This window comes from Oncorhynchus gorbuscha, linkage group LG16, assembly GCF_021184085.1.
Source record: "Oncorhynchus gorbuscha isolate QuinsamMale2020 ecotype Even-year linkage group LG16, OgorEven_v1.0, whole genome shotgun sequence".
NCBI classification, from domain to species: Eukaryota; Metazoa; Chordata; class Actinopteri; order Salmoniformes; family Salmonidae; genus Oncorhynchus; species Oncorhynchus gorbuscha.
In genome coordinates, this window is record NC_060188.1 from 92,561,815 (window position 1) to 92,583,833 (window position 22,019).

At 41.1% G+C, this 22,019-nt stretch overlaps 1 protein-coding gene across 1 annotated transcript in view; it reads left to right on the plus strand.

Moving 5' to 3' along the window:
* The first annotated feature begins 7,792 nt into the window (after positions 1–7,792).
* The window catches only part of onecut2 (one cut homeobox 2), a 49,192-nt gene continuing 34,965 nt past the window's right edge, over positions 7,793–22,019 (plus strand). The window contains exons 1-2 of the mRNA XM_046305870.1: positions 7,793–9,100; positions 15,410–15,496. Coding sequence (XP_046161826.1) covers positions 7,978–9,100; positions 15,410–15,496 — 1,210 coding nt within the window. The 5' untranslated portion in view covers positions 7,793–7,977. The remainder of the gene's footprint in view (positions 9,101–15,409; positions 15,497–22,019) is intronic.

Consider the following 22,019-nt stretch of genomic DNA (forward strand, 5'->3'; position numbering starts at 1 on the left):
CATCCCTACTGCCTCTGATCTGGAGGACTCACTAAACAGAGAACATCCCTGGTCATCCCTACTGCCTCTGATCTGGAGGACTCACTAAACAGAAAACATCCCTGGTCATCCCTACTGCCTCTGATCTGGAGGACTCACTAAACAGAGAACATCCCTGGTCCTCCCTACTGCCTCTGATCTGGAGGACTCACTAAACAGAGAACATCCCTGGTCATCCCTACTGCCTCTGATCTGGTGGACCCAGTAAACACAAATGCTTTGTTTTGTGAATTATATCTGACTGTTGGAATGTTCCCCTGGCTATCTGTACATTTAAACACATTTTTTTTTTATGTGTACCTTCTGGTTTGTTTAAGGAATTTGGAATTATAAATGATTTATACTTGTACTTTTACTTTTGATACTTAAGTACATTTTAGCAATACAATTTACTTTTCATACTTGAGTATATTTAAAAAATATATATATCTAAAATACTTCAAGTAGTATTTTACTGGGTGACTTTCACTTTTACTTGGATCATATTCTATTAAGGTATCTTTACTTTTACTCAAGTATGACAACTGAGTACGCTTTCCACTACTGCTGGTCAGTCTATGGCATGGAAAGAGCAGGTGTTCCTAATGTTTTGTACCCTCCGTGTATTTTAATACTACAAGTTGCATAAATCCTAAAGTAGAATGAATTAATATTATTTTATGGTTTACGTTAGGATTCATTGGACACGCAATTTAAGATTAGCCTATATGTGATTGAATAGAAATAACTATGGCCCAACTAAAGTTAAACCAAGCCATTCAAATTAAGTAATTTCTCAATTTTCTTTGGTATACAATTTACAATTACTTTAAATTGAAACAAATAGTTTTTGAATATCAACTTGGATCGTCACACACATTAGGATTAATCACATACTTCTGCATAGCCAACAGAGAGCTGCATGTGCGTATCTCCCGGCCAGTCAGTCAAGTGCTGGCAGCACTCTTAAAGAGAATCGCTGCTACCTCTCTTTTTCTCTTCCGTCACAAGCCTAAAGAAGCCGCCCCGTTCTAAACACTACATTTCCAGAGTTGCTCATTACATGTTTATTCCACAGATGAGATGACAAAAAAAAAAAAAAACTTCATTTAACACAAATGAATGTGGGACACTTACCTAACGGCTTCAGAAACAGTGACCAGGGGTAGACAGGGCTAGGTCACGGACTCACATCGCTTACTATAGTAGCGTATGAACAGATGCACTGTAAATCGCCAACGGATTGCCACTAACGGTATAGATTAGCATGAGCTCTGTAGCACAATGATACTAATCAATACTCGACCACTGCATTTGCCGAGCAGATGGCCGGAGAGAGAGACCGGGACAAACAAAAAAAAACGAAAGAAGTAAAAATAAGAAAGAAAAAAATGTCCTGATCGACCCAGAGTTATTCAGGCTTATCTTTTGGGCTTTACCGTTCCATTTGGTTCAGAAAGTATCATGCTCAGAGGGACCTGCACATAGTGTTTTATTAGTGATACATATTATTCTGATTTTAGACTTTCAGATACATTTATGAGGGGCGATTGGATTTTGAATTTGTGTCCAACGATATTTTTGCAAATATCTCGTTTTCTGCTAGATTTGAGTGTGTGTCTCTTACTGCATAGGCCTATAAGATTATATTAGGCTACTTAAAATATACAATTATACAGGTTTTATATGATAATCGTAATATATATGCCATTTAGCAGACGCTTTTATCCAAAGCGACTTACAGTCATGTGTGCATACATTCTACGTAAGGGTGGTCCCGGGGATCGAACCCACTACCCTGGCGTTACAAGCGCCATGCTCTACCAACTGAGCTACAGAAGGACTCATTATTAATTGAGCAGAATGTCTTTGGTGTGATTTAATGATTGAAATATAACGTCTTTCGGGGCTATTACATTAATATAGACCGTGTCTACAAATGTTACCGGCCTAGTTTACACAGAGAGATGTTACAATGAACTCCAATTAGTTTAGTATTGTGATTTGTAGATTATATACTTTACTGTACAAAGTAGTCACCAGAAAACCCCTGTTTTATGTCCAAACAAAATGGAAAACAATATAGGGACAGATATACCTATAGTTTAGAAACCATGTTGACTCGGCCTCATTTTGGAATAGGCTACATTGATTTGGTGACTACTCTAAACTATTTCCAGCAGTAGGTATTTTTGACACATCGCCTAGATTGGGAGTCCCAACATGGAAATTATTACAGAAAAAAATGCCTCTCAAAAGAGATGCGAAAGCAAAGCAAGCCTAAACGTTCGTTCATCATTCTATCACAATATCCCTGGGACGGTAATTGTCTCAGTGCAGTGGGTTCGCGCGCTGTCCAAACGACCAAACGAGCAGGGGGGGGGAGCCCCACAGGTAGCCTACAATACGGTTGTTCTCCCAATTTGTGGTCTCGTCTGTTGCCAGCTGAAAGTTTAGGAAGAGACCCATGCTTGAAAGGACCCCCTGCTCCTCCTTTGACAGCTGATCAAAAGAGAAATAGGTCACGCTTTTTCAGACTTCTGTCCTTCTTCCTTAATTACAGTGTCTTTAAACAAAAGTAACATCTGCGCCACGTCCAGAGAAAATATCAGCCTCCCGACCCAAAGCAACCGGCGGCTTCCGAGAAATCTGTTACTTTTAAAGCTGTTCTGTTCAAACCAAATGTGACCAATGCTGTTTCTTTGTGATGCTGTTTCACTGTCATTACTGTGTCCCCGAATGAATGAGAGTCTGAGCAGCGGAGTGGCGAAAGAGATTTCTACTTTTCAATTCACATTAAAACCTTGCCTTACCTTTCGTTGTAGCCACGAGCCTGTAAGCACACACTATTGAACAATGACGTAAACTTTTATTCTAAAACATATTATACTATTGAATAATCCAACCACATTACACTCATGAATAATGCAACAATTAACAAGCATGTTCAGAAGACTGAAGGGATACTTTTATCGTTTTTTTTAGCTACACTCTTTAGCTTAAAAAAAAGCGCAGAGTTCCTAACAGCATGTCTTCATCAAGTTGCATTAGCCTATAACAAATTAACGATTAACCCTCTCATATGAATATTAAAGTATTATAGACCCACTGTACAACATTACAACAAACCAGACTTAATGTTTTTTTTATCAATATCATGCAAATCATTATATGTGGTAAAAGCTAATTGTAACGGAAAATGTGGGTATGAGTGAATTCACTTCGGATTTGCATCAGGCTGTTTCATATGGAAGCTATACCCACCACCGAATAGGATTTGTCAACGTTCTGCCGTCTGATCAACTGCAGCCTACTGATGACAACCACAGGTAGCCTAGAGCAGCCTACTGATGACAACCACAGGTAGCCTAGAGCAGCCTACTGATAACAACCACAGGTAGCCTAGAGCAGACTACTGACGACAACCACAGGTAGCCTAGAGCAGCCTACTGATGACAACCACAGGTAGCCTAGAGCAGCCTACTGATGACAACCACAGGTAGCCTAGAGCAGCCTACTGATGACAACCACAGGTAGCCTAGAGCAGCCTACTGACGACAACCACAGGTAGCCTAGAGCAGCCTACTGATGACAACCACAGGTAGCCTAGAGCAGCCTACTGACGACAACCACAGGTAGCCTAGAGCAGCCTACTGACGACAACCACAGGTAGCCTAGATCAGCCTACTGACGACAACCACAGGTAGCCTAGGGCAGACTACTGACGACAACCACAGGTAGCCTAGAGCAGCCTACTGATGACAACCACAGGTAGCCTAGAGCAGCCTACTGATAACAACCACAGGTAGCCTAGAGCAGCCTACTGATGACAACCACAGGTAGCCTAGAGCAGCCTACTGATCCCATCTGGGCCAGGGGAAAGCTATGCATTTATAACCTAAATTAGGCCCATTTATTTGTGTTCTGAGAAAATGTGACTGATAGAATTTGGTTTATATTCAAGCTTCAGGTGGTTAGGCTGCCTAAATCGTTTTAATCCAAGATGATCGACTGAAATTAATCAATCAATACCATAGTGATGACATACTGTGAGGTAGTTTTTAAATTACAGATGCAAAGGCCTTCACGATGCAAATGTAACCGATGTGAAATGGCTAGCTAGCTAGCTGGGGTGCTCGCTAATAGCGTTTCAATCGGTGACGTCACTTGCTCGGTGACCTTGAAGTAGTTGTTCCCCATTGCTTTGCAAGGGCTTTTGCGGCTTTTGTGGAGCGATGCTTCGTGAGTGTCAGTTGTCTATGTGTGCAGAGGGTCCCTGGTTCGAGTCCGGGTAGGGGCGGACTAAAGTTATACTGTTACACAACCATGCATACAGCCAGTTCAGCCCTGTTTTAGTTTTTGTCCAATCGCAGTTGTTGTCTCTTTCTGTGTAAAACGTTTAAATGTTCTCATCCTCCCTGAGCCAGGAGTTGTTCCAGGAGTTGTTCTAGGAGTTGTTCCAGGAGTTGTTCCAGGAGTTGTTCTAGGAGTTGTTCTAGGAGTTGTTCTAGGAGTTGTTTCAGGAGTTGTTCTAGGAGTTGTTCTAGGAGTTGTTCTAGGAGTTGTTTCAGGAGTTGTTCTAGGAGTTGTTCTAGGAGTTGTTCTAGGAGTTGTTTCAGGAGTTGTTCTAGGAGTTGTTCTAGGAGTTGTTCTAGGAGTTGTTTCAGGAGTTGTTCTAGGAGTTGTTCCAGGAGTTGTTCAAGGAGTTGTTCTAGGAGTTGTTCTAGGAGTTGTTCTAGGAGTTGTTCCAGGAGTTGTTCCAGGAGTTGTTCCAGGAGTTGTTCTAGGAGTTGTTCTAGGAGTTGTTCTAGGAGTTGTTCTAGGAGTTGTTCCAGGAGTTGTTCTAGGAGTTGTTCCAGGAGTAGTTCTAGGAGTTTTTCTATAAGTTGTTCTAGGAGTTGATCTGATTAGATAATGAATCTGGTCCCATCATAGACCATAGACCATGTTTATAGCTGATTTATTACTATGCCATGCTACAACTAGGATCCGAAGTTGGTTAGGTTAGCGTACTACCAGATCAGGAAAAACTCTTGGCCCCAGGAAAACAATTTACCCCACACTTATCTGGGACATGTGGTGTCACCTCTGAAATCCTCACACAATGTTAGAAATTCAAAATATATATCCTGTATGATCTACATGTTTTTAGTGGTGTTTTTTTTGTGGCTTCTATTGTTTCAAGTGGCGCAGTGCAATTGACAACTACTGCTACAATTTCAGAATGGTAAAACGAAATAAAACAAGTCAATAAATATTAGGACAATATCTAATATCTAAATATCTATACATTTCAGCTGTTTCAAAAACATTGCTCTGCTATTGACATTTCTACCGTAAGAGTGTTGGCCCAAGGAGCCAATTCTGTTTATTTAACAGCCCTGCTTCAAGGAGGGCAACTGTCAGGCGACTATCATTTGAGACAGCAAGTAAGCAATTTTCCAGTTTATTTTTATTTTTACAAACGGGGTAGTAATATGAATTTAGACCTCATACTGAGTGGTACAACTGCTGCTTCAAAAGACCAAAGATACAAAGGTGTGGATAATATGGATGTAGGTTAATCTGGAGAATAGAGATGTAAAGTTAATCTGGAGAATAGGGATGTAAAGTTAATCTGGAGAATAAGGATATAGGGTTAATCTGGAGAATAGAGATGTAAAATTAATCTGGAGAATAGGGATGTAAAGTTAATCTGGAGAATGGGGATGTAAAGTTAATCTGGACAAAAGGGATGTAGGGTTAAGCTTTTGAGAATAGGGATGTAAAGTTAATCTGGAGAATAAGGATGTAAAGTTAATCTGGAGAATAGGGATGTAAAATTAATCTGGAGAATAGGGATGTAGGTTAATCTGGAGAATAGGGATGTAAAGTTAATCTGGAGAATAGGGATGTAAAGTTAATCTGGAGAATAGGGATGTAAAGTTAATCTGGAGAATAGGGATGTAAAGTTAATCTGGAGAATAGGGATGTAAAGTTAATCTGGAGAATAGGGATGTAGGTTAATCTGGAGAATAGGGATATAGGTTAATCTGGAGAATAGGGATGTAAAGTTAATCTGGAGAATAGGGATGTAGGTTATTCTGGAGAATAGGGATGTAGGTTAATCTGGAGAATAGGGATGTAGGTTAATCTGAAGAATAGGGATGTAAAATTAATCTGGAGAATAGGATCTAGGTTAATCTGGAGAATAGGGAATTTTGAGAAATCTGGGTATGGTCAAGAAGAGAGCACATGGAAAGTGGGAGAGAGATAATGTATCATACAGGATGAATTCAGATTTGAATAACACAACTCATATATCCTGAAAAATCTTATAATTGTTATATTTCTGACTCAGATCTACTTCAGAGAGAGAAAGAGAGAGAGAGAGAGAGAGAGAGAGAGAGAGAGAGAGAGAGAGAGAGAGAGAGAGAGAGAGAGAGAGAGAGAGAGAGAGAGAGAGAGAGAGAGAGAGAGAGAGAGAGAGAGAGAGAGAGAGAAAAAATCATTTGGTCTAGTTTTCAGTGATTGCAATGTGAACAGAAGGCTATCTGCACTTTGTTTGAGCATGTTACTCTTGCTAAAGAGGGCAGCAGGTAGCCTAGTGGTTAGAGCGTTGGGCTAGTTGCAAGATCGAATCCCTGAGATAACAAGGTAAAACGTCTGTCGTTCTGCCTCTGAACAAAGCAGTTAATCCACTGTTCCTAGACCAGTTAACCCACTGTTCCTAGACCAGTTAACCCACTGTTCCTAGACCAGTTAACCCACTGTTCCTAGACCAGCTAACCCACTGTTCCTAGGCCTCCATTGTAAATAAACATTTGTTAACTGACTTGCCTAGTTAAATGATGGTAAAAATCGTAACTTTGCACTTGCTGTGTTGTTTTGCTCGCCTATATATTTGGTCAAATTGGCAAAACAGGAAGCATGTGGACATGATGATGACTAATAGCTCTACAAATGTTACTTATTTGTTTATTTATATAGGCCTAACCTAAATTGTCCTTGTGTAGTACATTGATATAGATTAATGCATGGTTGGTTTTCGAACTTGAAAGAAATGCATTTTACTGCGCACGTGACATTACAATTTGAAACACCATAAAGCAACCTCTGGTGACAACCGGTAGCCTAGTATTTAGCGTATTAGGCCAGTAACCGAAAGGTTGCTAGTTCGAGTCCCCCAGCTGACAAGGCACTTAACGCTAATTGTAATTATAACGACATGCCATGACCCCCCCCTCTAATGGGGCGTTGGGATATGCCAAAAAGCACATGAAAATTGACATATATAAGCGCCACAGACTTACATGAATATCCAAATCATGTAATAATTTATTAATCTAATGCTGCACCCACTGGTCGGTAGCCAGTTTATTCTTGTAGGCCTATGCAAAAAAAAAAAAATCAAATAAGTATGGCCCAATGTTGACCATATACCTATTTAACCCATGCTATCAATAAAGTCTTTCACTGAAAAGTGTGTCTTGTTAAACTATTACAGCTGAGGAAGTTGAGAAGACATTTATACTTTCTGACAGACTCCAGATGCAAGAGACGCGTATAAATCTCTACCACCCTTTATATCTGACTTGCTCTACGCGTTAAAAAAAAATGAATATGGGAGAAGCAGCCAATGAAATGCCTTTATTTGAACCAAGTAGCGACTCTGGGTGGTCAGATCAGCCGTCCGTAACAGTGAGTCCCCTCCCCGCCAGCGGGTTAGGCTGTTCGTTCAGCAAGCCCATCCTGGACAGCTCCTCTTGCCTAAACATAATACGTAGGAGGAGGAGAGGCTCGGACATGGATCTAGGTAGACTCAGCACTGGCCCGTCTGATAGAGAGCGGAATTGTTTTTAAATGTAAAAAAAACAAAAACAAAAAAAACAAACAAGAGGCCTTAGAGAAAACAAAACGAAGGAAATACCCATCCCGGCACAAAACATAAACTAGATCAATGGACTGAATGAGGGCTGAATGAAGACTGCTTATAACGCCTATCGATGCCTGGCCAAGGATCTGGATGCCTACGCCATGAACCCAGAGATGACAATGGACAGCATTGGCAATCTGCATGGCGGACTGAGCCATGACCAGGACTTGATGAACAGCCACAGCCCCCATCACAACCGGAACGCGGGGGCTTCTTTACGGTTACATCAGGATCTGGCTGCTGCATCGTCGCGGTCCGCCATGGTGTCCAGCATGGCAACGATTCTGGACGGAGCCGGAGAGTACCGACCAGAATTATCGCACCCGCTCCATCACGCTATGAGCATGCCGTGTGATACATCTCCACCGGGGATGGGTATGAACGGCACATACACCACGTTAACTCCACTTCAACCGTTACCCCCCATTTCAACCGTTTCGGACAAATTCCACCATCCGCATCACCATCACCATCACCATCACCACCAGCGTCTCTCTGGGAACGTAAGCGGGAGTTTCACGCTGATGCGGGACGAGAGGGGTTTACCAGCAATGAACAACCTCTACAGTCACTATCATAAGGACATGACCGGGATGGGTCAGAGTTTATCCCCCCTGGCCAGCAGCCCTCTTGGCAATGGCTTGGGTTCTCTTCATAATACACAGCAAAACCTCCATAACTATGGCACTCATGGGCACGACAAGATGCTAAGCTCCAACTTCGATGCCCACACTGCCATGCTGTCCAGGGGTGAACAACACCTCTCACGAGGCCTCGGTGGCCCCACGGCAGGTATGATGCCGCATTTAAACGGGATGCACCACACCGGGCACCCGGGCCACTCTCAATCCCACGGGCCTGTGTTGGCTTCCAACCGGGACAGACCGCCCTCCTCCTCGGGACAACAAGGTAACAACTCGGGGCAGCTTGAAGAGATCAACACCAAAGAAGTTGCACAAAGGATCACAGCTGAACTGAAGCGGTATAGCATCCCCCAGGCTATATTCGCTCAGAGGGTGCTGTGTCGCTCGCAAGGCACCCTTTCAGACCTCTTAAGGAACCCCAAACCTTGGAGTAAACTTAAATCCGGAAGGGAGACCTTTCGAAGGATGTGGAAGTGGCTGCAGGAACCCGAGTTTCAGAGGATGTCAGCCCTACGGCTTGCAGGTAAGACAAGGTATCCTCAATAAAACCGACCCGTCTCTGCTGATGTCTGTTGCCTGCCTGCCTCTGCTTGTAGTCAGGCTATAGCCCTGCAATAAAACACAGTTCAGTATCTATCTATCTATCTATCTATCTATCTATCTATCTATCTATCTATCTATCTATCTATCTCTATCTATCTATCTACCTATAGCTCTCACTACTGAGTAGGCTAGATACATGACATTTATTTCAAATTAAAGTAGTAGTATTGTTATTAGTGATCCATAATAACGATGATCCCAAAAAATCTAATCAAAATCAAATCAAATCTCGATATCAATGACAAGGTCAAATGATTTCTCTCTAATATTATTTATCCATGTAATTATTGGCTATTTAATAGGGGGGGGGTTTATTATCTATTTATGCTACTGATATTCTAGGGGGGATTTATTATCTATTTATGCTACTGATATTCTAGGGGGGGGATTTATTATCTATTTATGCTACTGATATTCTAGGGGGGGATTTATTATCTATTTATGCTACTGATATTCTAGGGGGGATTTATTATCTATTTATGCTACTGATATTCTAGGGGGGGATTTATTATCTATTTATGCTACTGATATTCTAGGGGGGGGGGGGATTTATTATCTATTTATGCTACTGATATTCTAGGGGGGAATTCTCTTTTAGTGATGAGCAAGTTCTTCTGATGAAATGTCATGTGTGGCTTTATTTTAATGTCGATATTAAATTATTATAAGCAGATAGATTGGACACCCATTTTTAAAAATGTGCAGCACTGAAAAATATAATAATTATACACAAGTTTGCCGTTTGTTTTTATGGGGGAGGACTATCAATTCTATATATATATATATATATATAATATAATATAATATATATATAATATAATATACACACACACATATATACATATATATAGTGTGTGTGTGTGATTACATATATATACCATTGTATTTTTATTGAATCGACATATTTACACCTGGAGTAGGCAGGCTATTAATGCAGCCTAAGGAATATTGTGCAAATACATTGCTATGACTTGTTCTGTGCGTGTTCCCTCATTGAGGAGAGAGAAGGGGACAGAGACAGACAGACAGACTGACAGAGAATGCTGTTGATTGTGATGAGATTTTTCCAATCAAAGCCTGGGATGCGTTGAAAAGCGGGTAAATACATGCATGGTAGCCTTATAGTAAGGCTGGTGCACCCTCTAGCGAGAACACGTGGAACGACGAGACGGGCTTTCTTTTGTTCCGTCCAAGCGAACAGATGTACCCTCTCTATAGTTGGTTCCCTTTCAGAATTGATTGTGGATTGTATTTACTGAGGTTTCCTCTTTTCTTTTAGTTCACTCTTCTCACAATCGTACAAAAAAAATAGTGTTTAAATACACTGTACATTCAATTAATACACTAGTAATTTTAAGCAAACAAATATGGCCTATTAGTAATGGCAATGTATTTTACACAGATGAATAACTCAATATGGTCTATCCTACATGGAAACTATTACAGGCGTATAGGCTGCATATTTATGTGCGTAAGTATAGTGTGGAAAGTTGACTGTTTTGACTAAATCGAGGGGGGATGTTGCCTGATGGAGATGAGGTTTGGAAAGGAAGACCAGACCAGCTGCGAATAGTGGAGCAATATTTCAAATTCTGCGCATTTTCTAAAAAGATATGATTCAAAATTGCAGCCTGCTAAAAAAAACTGTACGAACAAAACAACTACACCATCACATGTCATTTATAGATACAATACGTAATGTAGTGATTAGAAGAACAACAGGGACATTTTTTAAGAGGCTATAATGCAATGACTAATATTGTACGGACGGAAAGATATTAGGTTGCTTTCCTTCCGCGATCAGTGAAATGCCATGACTTCATGTAGCGAACGTTGAAGGCCGTTTTAATATTCACATGAGTTAATGAAGCGATTGTAAACACAATTGACACCATGACAACATCAACAAATATAGCCTATACCATTGGTTAGCCTTAAATGATATAGGGGAAAGGCTTTGCAGACTTCCCTTCTTCCCCGCAGCAGCATCATTCGTTTACAGAAGGCGGTAACTCTGCGGCCAGGCAGCTCAGGGCTTTTGGGGGAAGGTATTATGTGATCGGCTCGGTGCGAGGTAGCAGCCAGGGAATTGAAAAGAAGAACAGAAGCTGCAGAGCGCGCGGCTCAATGAATTATTGATATAAATCTCGGCGTGACCCACAGCTCGAGCACAAAACGTCACCTTGTCGTGGGTTAACCAGTTAGGCAAAACGTGGAGCAGGGCGCGAGGCTTTTGTTCGCTGTTCGTTGTGCAGATTCAGCGGGTGTAATAGAACAATTACGTCTATAAATATCACGGATTGAAAATGATAAATCATAAGATTATGTAAAAAAAAATGTGGTTGTAAATGCGTAATGTTTTTCTCTCCAATTCGTCAGTTTATGTCAAGTAGGCCTACATAAATATAGGTTTATTAATAGTCAATAGGTATTTAGGCAATAACCACCGTTGCAGTAGCTGTTGGTCATAGGCCTACTAATTATTTGATACAACAGCTCCGAGGCAGAGAATTGAACGGGTGCCCTTTCTCTGCCTAGTTTCAGCGGGGAAAATGGCCTTGTCACAGCTTTATTAGTTGTAGTCAAATCAAACGTGACACTTGACTCAAACTTATTCCACCGGCACTCACACTGCTGCATGTAATCAGGCCTGTCCTGGTCCTGGCTGACATCTCCATGTGCCTGCCACGGACCCGACAACCATCCCGGTTACAGCTAGCGGAGCCGACGTCATTGATATGCGGTTTACAGTCCAGCTGAAATAACTTGACAAAATAAATAAATCACACAGGACAAGCGTCACGATAGAATTCTGGACTGTTGAGATTGAACAGGTAGACGTTATTAAGCCTATTCATAATTAACGAATGAGTGGAATTATATGCAAAATAAACTAATTAATAGGCCTATAAACAAATAAGAAACAAAAATTGGATAATAAATGCACCCTTATCTATAGACGATCGAAAAAAAGCGTAGGTCTATATTGCTTTTATTTCGAAAATAAAATTATGAAAATCTTTTAAAATTTACTATGGTGTTTGTGACGTCGAAATTATAGCGATTTAGGGAGAAATATCTTTAACACTATAATAATTTCTACATAGAAAAATACACTCCAATACCTCTACCTCTTTTGTGAAATTAAAACCATATAGACCGAATCTATTTCGCACAATATTCTTCTGGCGTCAATGTGAAATTAGACCCAAGCTAAAGTAGGCCATTGGAAAAAGCAAATATTCTATGTCACATTTGACATGAAATGACGTTGTAGGAAAATGATGTTCATGTGATGTACTTAAAAACAAAGAAGAGGGAAACATATCTAACGAAAACAAACAGGACATTTTGTTTATTGTCGCTCCTGCCATTCTTTCGGTTGTGCAGTTGTCACTTTTTTTCCAAACAAATCTGTTAGGCAGTATGGATGTGGATCGATGGCGATAATCTCCACAAGATTAAAAGGGCATTAATGCCGGCAACAATAACATAAACGTGTGGACCCAGTTCGCATTGATCTGTTGAACCCGATACGGTAGCTGTTCCAGTAAAGCTGATGACGCAGGCGGGGTTTTACCTTCTTCCCAGCACTGGAGCGACAGTATCTCTGCTGCCCTCTCTCTCTCTCTCACACAACACCCACATCAACCGCCTCAGACCAAAGACTGAACCTGTCTGTTGATTTCACACTTTAGTTTGAGAAAAACTGAACTGAAATGTGTCTGAGATTATTATTTATTGCAGCCTAAAATTCTATATGTGATTTTCCTGTTTTTTCAGGGCATAAATTGAGAGTGGCAGTGTGTGTGCTATTCTAGTTTTTGGCTTAACTGTCAGTTAGCCTTGATGTTTGTAGGAGAGCACTGATCCAGAAATTATTGATGAATTAAAAGTCAACATGATCATGTGCTTTATTGATTTAGATTTTCTTTATTTGATAAATTACTTTGAAAAATGAAGTATACAGTGTACAACCTAATTCTAAAATTGATGATATATATTTTTTCATTCATCAATCTAAACACAATACCCCATAATGAAAAAGCGAAAACAGTTTTTTTTTTACAGATTTTGACAAATGTATTAAAAATAAAAACAGAAATACCTTATTTACATATGCACCCTGTTTCCATTGATCATCCTTGAGATGTTTCTACAACTTGATTGGAGTCCACTTGTGGTAAATTCAATTGATTGGACATGATTTGGAAAGGCACACACCTGTCTATATATGGTCCCACAGTTGACAGTGCATGTCAGAGCAAAAACCAAGCCGTGAGGTTGAAAGGAATTGTCCGTACTCTGAGACAGAATTGTGTCGAGTCACAGATCAGGGGAAAGGTACCAAAAAATGTCTGCAGCATTGAAGGTCCTCAAGAACACAGTGGCCTCCATCATTCTTAATGGAAGAAGTTTGGAACCACCAAGACTGTTCCTAGAACTGGCCTCCTGGCCAAACTGACCAATCGGGGGAGAAGGGCCTTGGTCAGGGAGGTGACCAAGAACCAGATGGTAACTCTGACAGAGCTCCAGAGTTCCTCTGTGGAGATGGGAGAACCTTCCAGAAGGACAACCATCTCTGCAGCACTCCACTAATCAGGCCTTCATGGTAGAGTGGCCAGACGGAAGCCACTCCTCAGTAAAAGGCACATCACAGCCCACTTGGAGTTTGCCAAAAGGCACCTAAAGGACTCTCAGACCATGAGAAACAAGATTCTCTGGTCTGATGAAACCAAGATTGAACTCTTTGGCCTGAATGCCAAGCATCACATCTGGAGGAAATCTGGCACCATCCCTATGGTGCAGCGTAGCAATATCATGCTGTGGAGATGTTGGAGACTAGTCAGGATTGAGGGAAAGATGAACGGAGCAAAGTACAGAGAGATCCTTGATGAAAACCTGCTCCAAAGTGCTCAGGACCTCAGACTGGGATGAAGGTTCACCTTCCAACAGGACAACAACCCTAAGCACACAGCCAGGAGTGGATTCGGGGCAAGTCTCTGAATGTCCTTGAGTGGCCCAGCCAGAGCCGGGAGTTGAACCCGATCAAATATCTCTGGAGAGACCTGAACTAGCTGTGCGGCGACGCTACCCATCCAACCTGACAGAGCTTGAGAGGATCTGCAGAGAAGAATGGGAGAAACTCCCCAAATACAGGCGTGCCAAGCTTGTAACGTCATACCCAAGAAGATTCAAGGTTGTAATCGCTGCCAAAGGTGCTGCAACAAAGTACTGAGTAAAGGGTCCGAGATTACTTATGTAGTTGTGATATTTCATATTTTTGCAAACGTTTCTAAAAAAAAACGTTTTTTTTTGTTGCTTTGTCGTTATGGGGTATTGTGATGTCGTTATGGGGTATTGTGATGTCGTTATGGGGTATTGTGATGTCATTATGGGGTATTGTGATGTCTTATGGAGTATTGTGATGTCGTTATGGGGTATTGTGATGTCATTATGGGGTATTGTGATGTCATTATGGGGTATTGTGATGTCATTATGGGGTATTGTGATGTCGTTATGGGGTATTGTGATGTCATTATGGGGTATTGTGATGTCGTTATGGGGTATTGTGATGTCGTTATGGGGTATTGTGATGTCGTTATGGGGTATTGTGATGTCGTTATGGGGTATTGTGATGTCATTATGAGGTATTGTGATGTCATTATGGGGTATTGTGATGTCGTTATGGGGTATTGTGATGTCGTTATGGGGTATTGTGATGTCATTATGGGGTATTGTGATGTCGTTATGGGGTATTGTGATGTCGTTATGGGGTATTGTGATGTCGTTATGGGGTATTGTGATGTCGTTATGGGGTATTGTGATGTCGTTATGGGGTATTGTGATGTCGTTAATGGGTATTGTGATGTCATTATGGGGTATTGTGATGTCGTTATGGGGTATTGTGATGTCATTATGGGGTATTGTGTGTAGATTGATGAGGAAAAAAGTGAATTGAATCCATTTTTTAGAATAAGGCTTGTAACATAACAACATGTAGAAAAGGATCTGAATACTTACCGAAGGCACAACGTGTTTCTATCTGACGTAACACTGAAGTGGTTTCCTAATAACGGCTATTTTAAAACGGGAAGGAGAAATGCAGTATGTAAATTAGTGTGTATTAATCTCCTAATGTTGTAGTAGGTAAACAGACAGCGGCTATAACAACAACAAACCGGATCACCACACCAAGCCTTTTCCCTGTGTGCCTCCTCCCTTACAGGTACCAGTAGAGAGCACGCCATGATTGGGTCAAATGGGATGCATTGTCAGACACTGACAACATTGTGCACAGGGACCCAAAACTATGGTATGTCAAAACAAATAACATGTAGTAATGTTCGACTGATATAAACACACCTAGTGTAATGTGGAGTTAGTTAGATGTGTACTTAAATCATTTCTTTACCTTAATGGATTGAGATTGGATTCATATTAGACTGGGGTGTATTCAGTTTTGGATTAAATGTGGTATTGGATTTGAGAAATCCAATTGTGGATAATAGTCTTTAATATGTGGTTTAAAGCCATTTAAAGTTAAAGTAGGCCTACTTATGCTAATAGTAAGTAACATTGTGATGAAAACACACTATTATCTCAGACATTTACCAGTTTAAAATGATGAGAGGATGTTTAGAAACGTGTATATATATTTGTTTTTGCATTTTGGTTTCTTTTTGTCAGGAGGTAGGTTGAAGTGTCCTACATTATCCAGTGAGATGATGAGTTCACCTGGCTTTGAGATTCAAGATAAATTTGCCAATGTTGTAAACGGCGGTACAAGGATCTGTTTTACTGAGCAACATGTGTCCCACTATCACAGTGTGTTTACGTCTGTTTTCCAGTCTAGATAACATAAAGCAGAGCATGGCAGTATTTCTCCTCCCCAGTTAAAGCATGATGATGATGATGATGATAATAATATATGCCATTTAGCAGACGCTTTTATCCAAAGCGACTTACAGTCATGTGTGCATACATTCTACGTATGGGTGGTCCCAGGGATTGAACCCACTACCCTGGTGTTACAAACGCCATGCTCTACCAACTGAGCTACAGAGGACCCTGCTAGCCAGGTCTGACGGGCCAAACCATCCAACAGTGACTCTCTGTTGATCTCTGTACCACATGATGATGATGATGATGATGATGATGATGATGATGATGATCTGCTAGCCAGGTCTGACGGGCCAAACCATCCAACAGTGACTCTCTGTACCACTTTTTGTTTCTTCATCTTGATGCTGTCAACACACTGGATGTGTAAAGGGCAATGTTTATTGACCCTGCTCTCTTCTTAAACCAAACAGAGACTCACTTACTGGGTCACATGCCCCTCTCTGTCTCTAGACAAAAGCACTGAACCAACAGCATACTTCTGGATATGTGCTGTTTAAGTAGCAATCAAACTATGTAACTTTTTCAGAATCTTACTGGATTAGTCATTTTGTTTTAGGATAAATTTGTCGGCCATATTCTACTTAAAGCAACCAAGATACGCTGAACAGTTTGACTACTATGTGGTTGAATAAAGCAACCAAGATACGCTGAACAGTTTGACTACTATGTGGTTGAATAAAGCAACCAAGAGACGCTGAACAGTTTGACTACTATTCTATGTGTGTGTGTCTGTGTGTCTATGTGTCTGTGTGTCTGTGTCTGTGTGTCTGTGTGTCTGTGTGTGTCCATCCCTAATGGTACATACTTGGTTATAGGAAGGAACAGGATTTTTTTATTTTAATTGACCAAAATCCCTCTGAGACTATTTCCTCATCAGTACAGTGACATCACTAAAAGTCGATGAAAATGAACTGTGATTGGTTGTTTCACAGGGCTAATAAATAAGTCTGGTTACAGACCTTTGGACGCTGGCTGGTGATGTCATCATCACTATGTGGACACTGTGATTCCTAGATAGGCTGCCAGACTCCCACCTTTATCCTGCTGATTAGAGAGAGAGAGAGAGAGAGAGAGAGAGAGAGAGAGAGAGAGAGAGAGAGAGAGAGAGAGAGAGAGAGAGAGAGAGAGAAGAAATTCTGTCTGTGTCTGTGTCAATCAGTTTGCGTGCCAGTCAGTGTGCGTGAGTTTGCGTGTGTGTGCGTGCATGCATTTAAACAATCTCACAATCTATCCTTTGTGCAGTCTCTGATAGGGATGAATGCTATGAAATTATGTCAGTTAGACTCACTGTTCGACTCACTGTTAGCAGAAAGTGTCTGTCTTGTTAGCTGGAAGTGTCTGCTTGTCTGTTGTGAGCAGGAAGTGCCTGTCTGTTAGCCAGAAGTGTCTGTCTGCCTGTCTGTTCTTAGCCAGAAGTGTCTGTCTGCCTGTCTGTTGTTAGCCAGAAGTGTCTGTCTGCATGTCTGCTGTTAGCAGAAAGTGTCTGTCTGCCTGTCTGTTAGCCAGAAGTGTCTGTCTGCCTGTCTGTTGTTAGCCAGAAGTGTCTGCCTGTCTGTTGTTAGCCAGAAGTGTCTGCATGTCTGTTGTTAGCAGGAAGTGTCTGTCTGCATGTCTGCTGTTAGCAGAAAGTGTCTGTCTGCCTGTCTGTTAGCCAGAAGTGTCTGTCTGCCTGTCTGTTGTTAGCCAGAAGTGTCTGCCTGTCTGTTGTTAGCCAGAAGTGTCTGCATGTCTGTTGTTAGCAGGAAGTGTCTGTCTGCCTGTCTGTTAGCAGGAATTGTCTGTCTGCCTGTCTGTTAGCCAGAAGTGTCTGTCTGCCTGTCTGTTGTTAGCCAGAAGTGTCTGTCTGCCTGTCTGTTGTTAGCCAGAAGTGTCTGTATGTCTGTTGTTAGCCAGAAGTGTCTGTATGTCTGTTGTTAGCCAGAAGTGTCTGGCAGTCTGTCTCATCTCTCTTTATCCGACACTATCATCTCTGAGCAGCCGCACATTAAGGACATCCGCTAGCTAGCTAGGCCGGAGAGCTAAGAGCTGCAGCACATTAAGGACATCCGCCAGCTAGCTAAGCCGGAGAGCTAAGAGCTGCAGCACATTAAGGACATCTGCTAGCTAGTTAGGCTGGAGAGCTAAGAGCAGAAGCACATTAAGGACATCCGCTAGCTAGCTAGGCTGGAGAGCTAAGAGGTGCTGCACATTAAGGACATCCGCTAGCTAAAAGTTGGGGTCACTTAGAAATATCCTTGTTTTTCAAAGAAAAACACATTGATTGTACATTAAAATAACATCAAATTGATCAGAAATACAGTGTAGACATTGTTAATGTTGTAAATTACTATTGTAGCTGGAGACGTCAGATGTTTTTATGGAATATCTACATAGGCGTCAAGAGGCCCATTATAATCAACCATCACTCCTGTGTTCCAATGGCACCTTGTGTCAGCTTATCCAAGTTTACCATTTTAAAAGACTAATTGATCATTAGAAAACCCTTTTTGCAATTATGTTTCACAGCTGAAAACTGTTCTCCTGATTAAATAAGCAATAAAACTGACCTTCTTTAGACTAGTTCCATCTTGGCCATGTTCTGTTATAATCTCCACCCGGCACAGCCAGAAGAGGACTGGCCACCCCACATAGCCTGGTTCCTCTCTAGGTTTCTTCCTAGGTTTTGGCCTTTCTAGGGAGTTTTTCCTAGCCACCGTGCTTCTAAACCTGCATTGCTTGCTGTTTGGGGGTTTTAGGCTGGGTTTCTGTACAGCACTTTGAGATATCAGCTGATGTACGAAGGGCTATATAAATACATTTGATTTGATTTGACTAATAATAATAGTTGAGTATCTGGAGCATCAGCATTTGTGGGTTCGATTACAGGCTCAAAATGGCCACAAAAAAACTTTCTTCTGAACCTCATCAGTCTATTCTTGTTCTGAGAAATGTAGGCTATTCCATGTGAGAAATTGCCAAGAAACTATAGATCTCGTACAACGCTGTGTACTACTCCCTTCACTGAACAGCGCAAACTGGCGCTAACCAGAATAGAAAGAGGAGTGGGAGGCCCACTGAGCAAGAGGACAAGTACATTAGAATGTCTAGTTTGAGAAACAGATGCTTCACAAGTCCTCAACTGGCAGCTTCATTAAATAGTACCTGTAAAACACCAGTCTCAAAGTCAACAGTGAAGAGGCGACTAGGAAGAGTTCCTCTGTCCAGTGTCTGTGTTCTTTTGCCCATCTTAATCTTTTATTTTTATTGGCCAGTCTGAGATATGGCTTTTTCTTTGCAACCCTGCCTAGAAGGCCAGCATCCCGGAGTCGCCTCTTCACTGTTGACATTGAGACTGGTGTATTGTTGGTACTATTTAATGAAGCTGCCAGTTGATAAGCTATCAAATGATAATCCTATTCCCTATTTAATGCACTACATTTAACCAGGGCCCATAGGGCTTAGGGGCTTTGGTCAAAAATAGTGCACTAAAATAATGAATAAGGTGTTTCTCCATTTGGCAAGCTAGTATACAGTTGATCTCAGACAAATTTAGTGTGAAGTAACCATTACGCACCTGTGTCAATAGAATGTTCTTATTGATCTGTTTGTATGGGGCGGCAGCGTAGCCTAGTGGTTAGAGCGTTGGACTAGTAACAGGAAGGTTGCGAGTTCAAACCCCCGAGCTGTCGTTCTGCCCCTGAACAGGCAGTTAACCCACTGTTCCCAGGCCGTCATTGAAAATAAGAATATGTTCTTAACTGACTTGCCTGGTTAAATAAAGGTAAAAAATATATATATATATATATATATATATATATATATATATTTTTAATGGTCAATGTTGGGTCGTGATGCTCGTTTCGGGAGTTATTCTGAAAAGGGTTTTTTCCTCTCTTTCTTGTAGCTTGGCAGTGAGACCGACATGATCATAGTATGTAATCACTTTGCGGCCCAGGACACTGTTGTTCTTTCCATTTGATGTGGAAAGAAAAGTGCTCTTTCTGTTCTCCTTTTCTTACATGGCCACTGCGTGTCCTCTGACCACTTCACATCCCGAGTCTCGCTTGACTTGACACACTATGTAATGTCAGGCTCTAAAACATGTGGTTTACACTACAGTATGTAATGTCAGGCTCTAAATCGTGTGGTTTACACTACAGTATGTAATGGCAGGCTCTAAATAATGTGGTTTACACTACAGTATGTAATGTCAGGCTCTAAATCATGTGGTTTACACTACAGTATGTAATGGCAGGCTCTAAATCGTGTGGTTTACACTACAGTATGTAATGTCAGGCTCTAAAACGTGTGGTTTACACTACAGTATGTAATGGCAGGCTCTAAATCATGTGGTTTACACTACAGTATGTAATGGCAGGCTCTAAATCATGTGGTTTACACTACAGTATGTAATGTCAGGCTCTAAATCATGTGGTTTACACTACAGTATGTAATGGCAGGCTCTAAATCATGTGGTTTACACTACAGTATGTAATGGCAGGCTCTAAATCATGTGGTTTACACTACAGTATGTAATGGCAGGCTCTAAATCATGTGGTTTACACTACAGTATGTAATGTCAGGCTCTAAATCATGTGGTTTACACTACAGTATGTAATGGCAGGCTCTAAATCATGTGGTTTACACTACAGTATGTAATGGCAGGCTCTAAATCATGTGATTTACACTACAGTATGTAATGGCAGGCTCTAAATCATGTGGTTTACACTACAGTATGTAATGGCAGGCTCTAAATCATGTGGTCAGGCTCTAAAACATGTGGTTTACACTACAGTATGTAATGTCAGGCTCTAAAATGTGTGGTTTACACTACAGTATGTAATGTCAGGCTCTAAATCATGTGGTTTACACTACAGTATGTAATGTCAGGCTCTAAATCATGTGGTCAGGCTCTAAATCATGTTGTCAGGCTCTAAATCATGTGGTCAGGCTCTAAATCATGTGATCAGGCTCTAAATCATGTGGTCAGGCTCTAAAACGTGTGATTTACACTACAGTATGTAATGGCAGGCTCTAAAACATGTGGTTTACACTACAGTATATAATGTCAGGCTCTAAATCATGTGGTCAGGCTCTAAATCATGTGGTCAGGCTCTAAAACATGTGGTTTACACTACAGTATGTAATGTCAGGCTCTAAAACATGTGGTTTACACTACAGTATGTAATGTCAGGCTCTAAAACGTGTGGTTTACACTACAGTATGTAATGTCAGGCTCTAAAACATGTGGTTTACACTACAGTATGTAATGTCAGGCTCTAAATCATGTGGTTTACACTACAGTATGTAATGTCAGGCTCTAAATCATGTGGTCAGGCTCTAAATCATGTGGTCAGGCTCTAAATCATGTGGTCAGGCTCTAAATCATGTGGTCAGGCTCTAAAACGTGTGGTTTACACTACAGTATGTAATGGCAGGCTCTAAAACATGTGGTTTACACTACAGTATGTAATGTCAGGCTCTAAATCATGTGGTTTACACTACAGTATGTAATGTCAGGCTCTAAATCATGTGGTCAGGCTCTAAATCATGTGGTTTACACTACAGTATATAATGTCAGGCTCTAAATCATGTGGTCAGGCTCTAAATCATGTGGTCAGGCTCTAAAGCATGTGGTTTACACTACAGTATGTAATGTCAGGCTCTAAATCATGTGGTTTACACTACAGTATGTAATGTCAGGCTCTAAATCATGTGGTTTACACTACAGTATGTAATGTCAGGCTCTAAATCATGTGGTTTACACTACAGTATGTAATGTCAGGCTCTAAATCATGTGGTTTAAACTACAGTATATAATGTCAGGCTCTAAATCATGTGGTCAGGCTCTAAAACATGTGGTTTACACTACAGTATGTAATGTCAGACTCTAAATCATGTGGTTTACACTACAGTATATAATGTCAGGCTCTAAATCATGTGGTTTACACTAC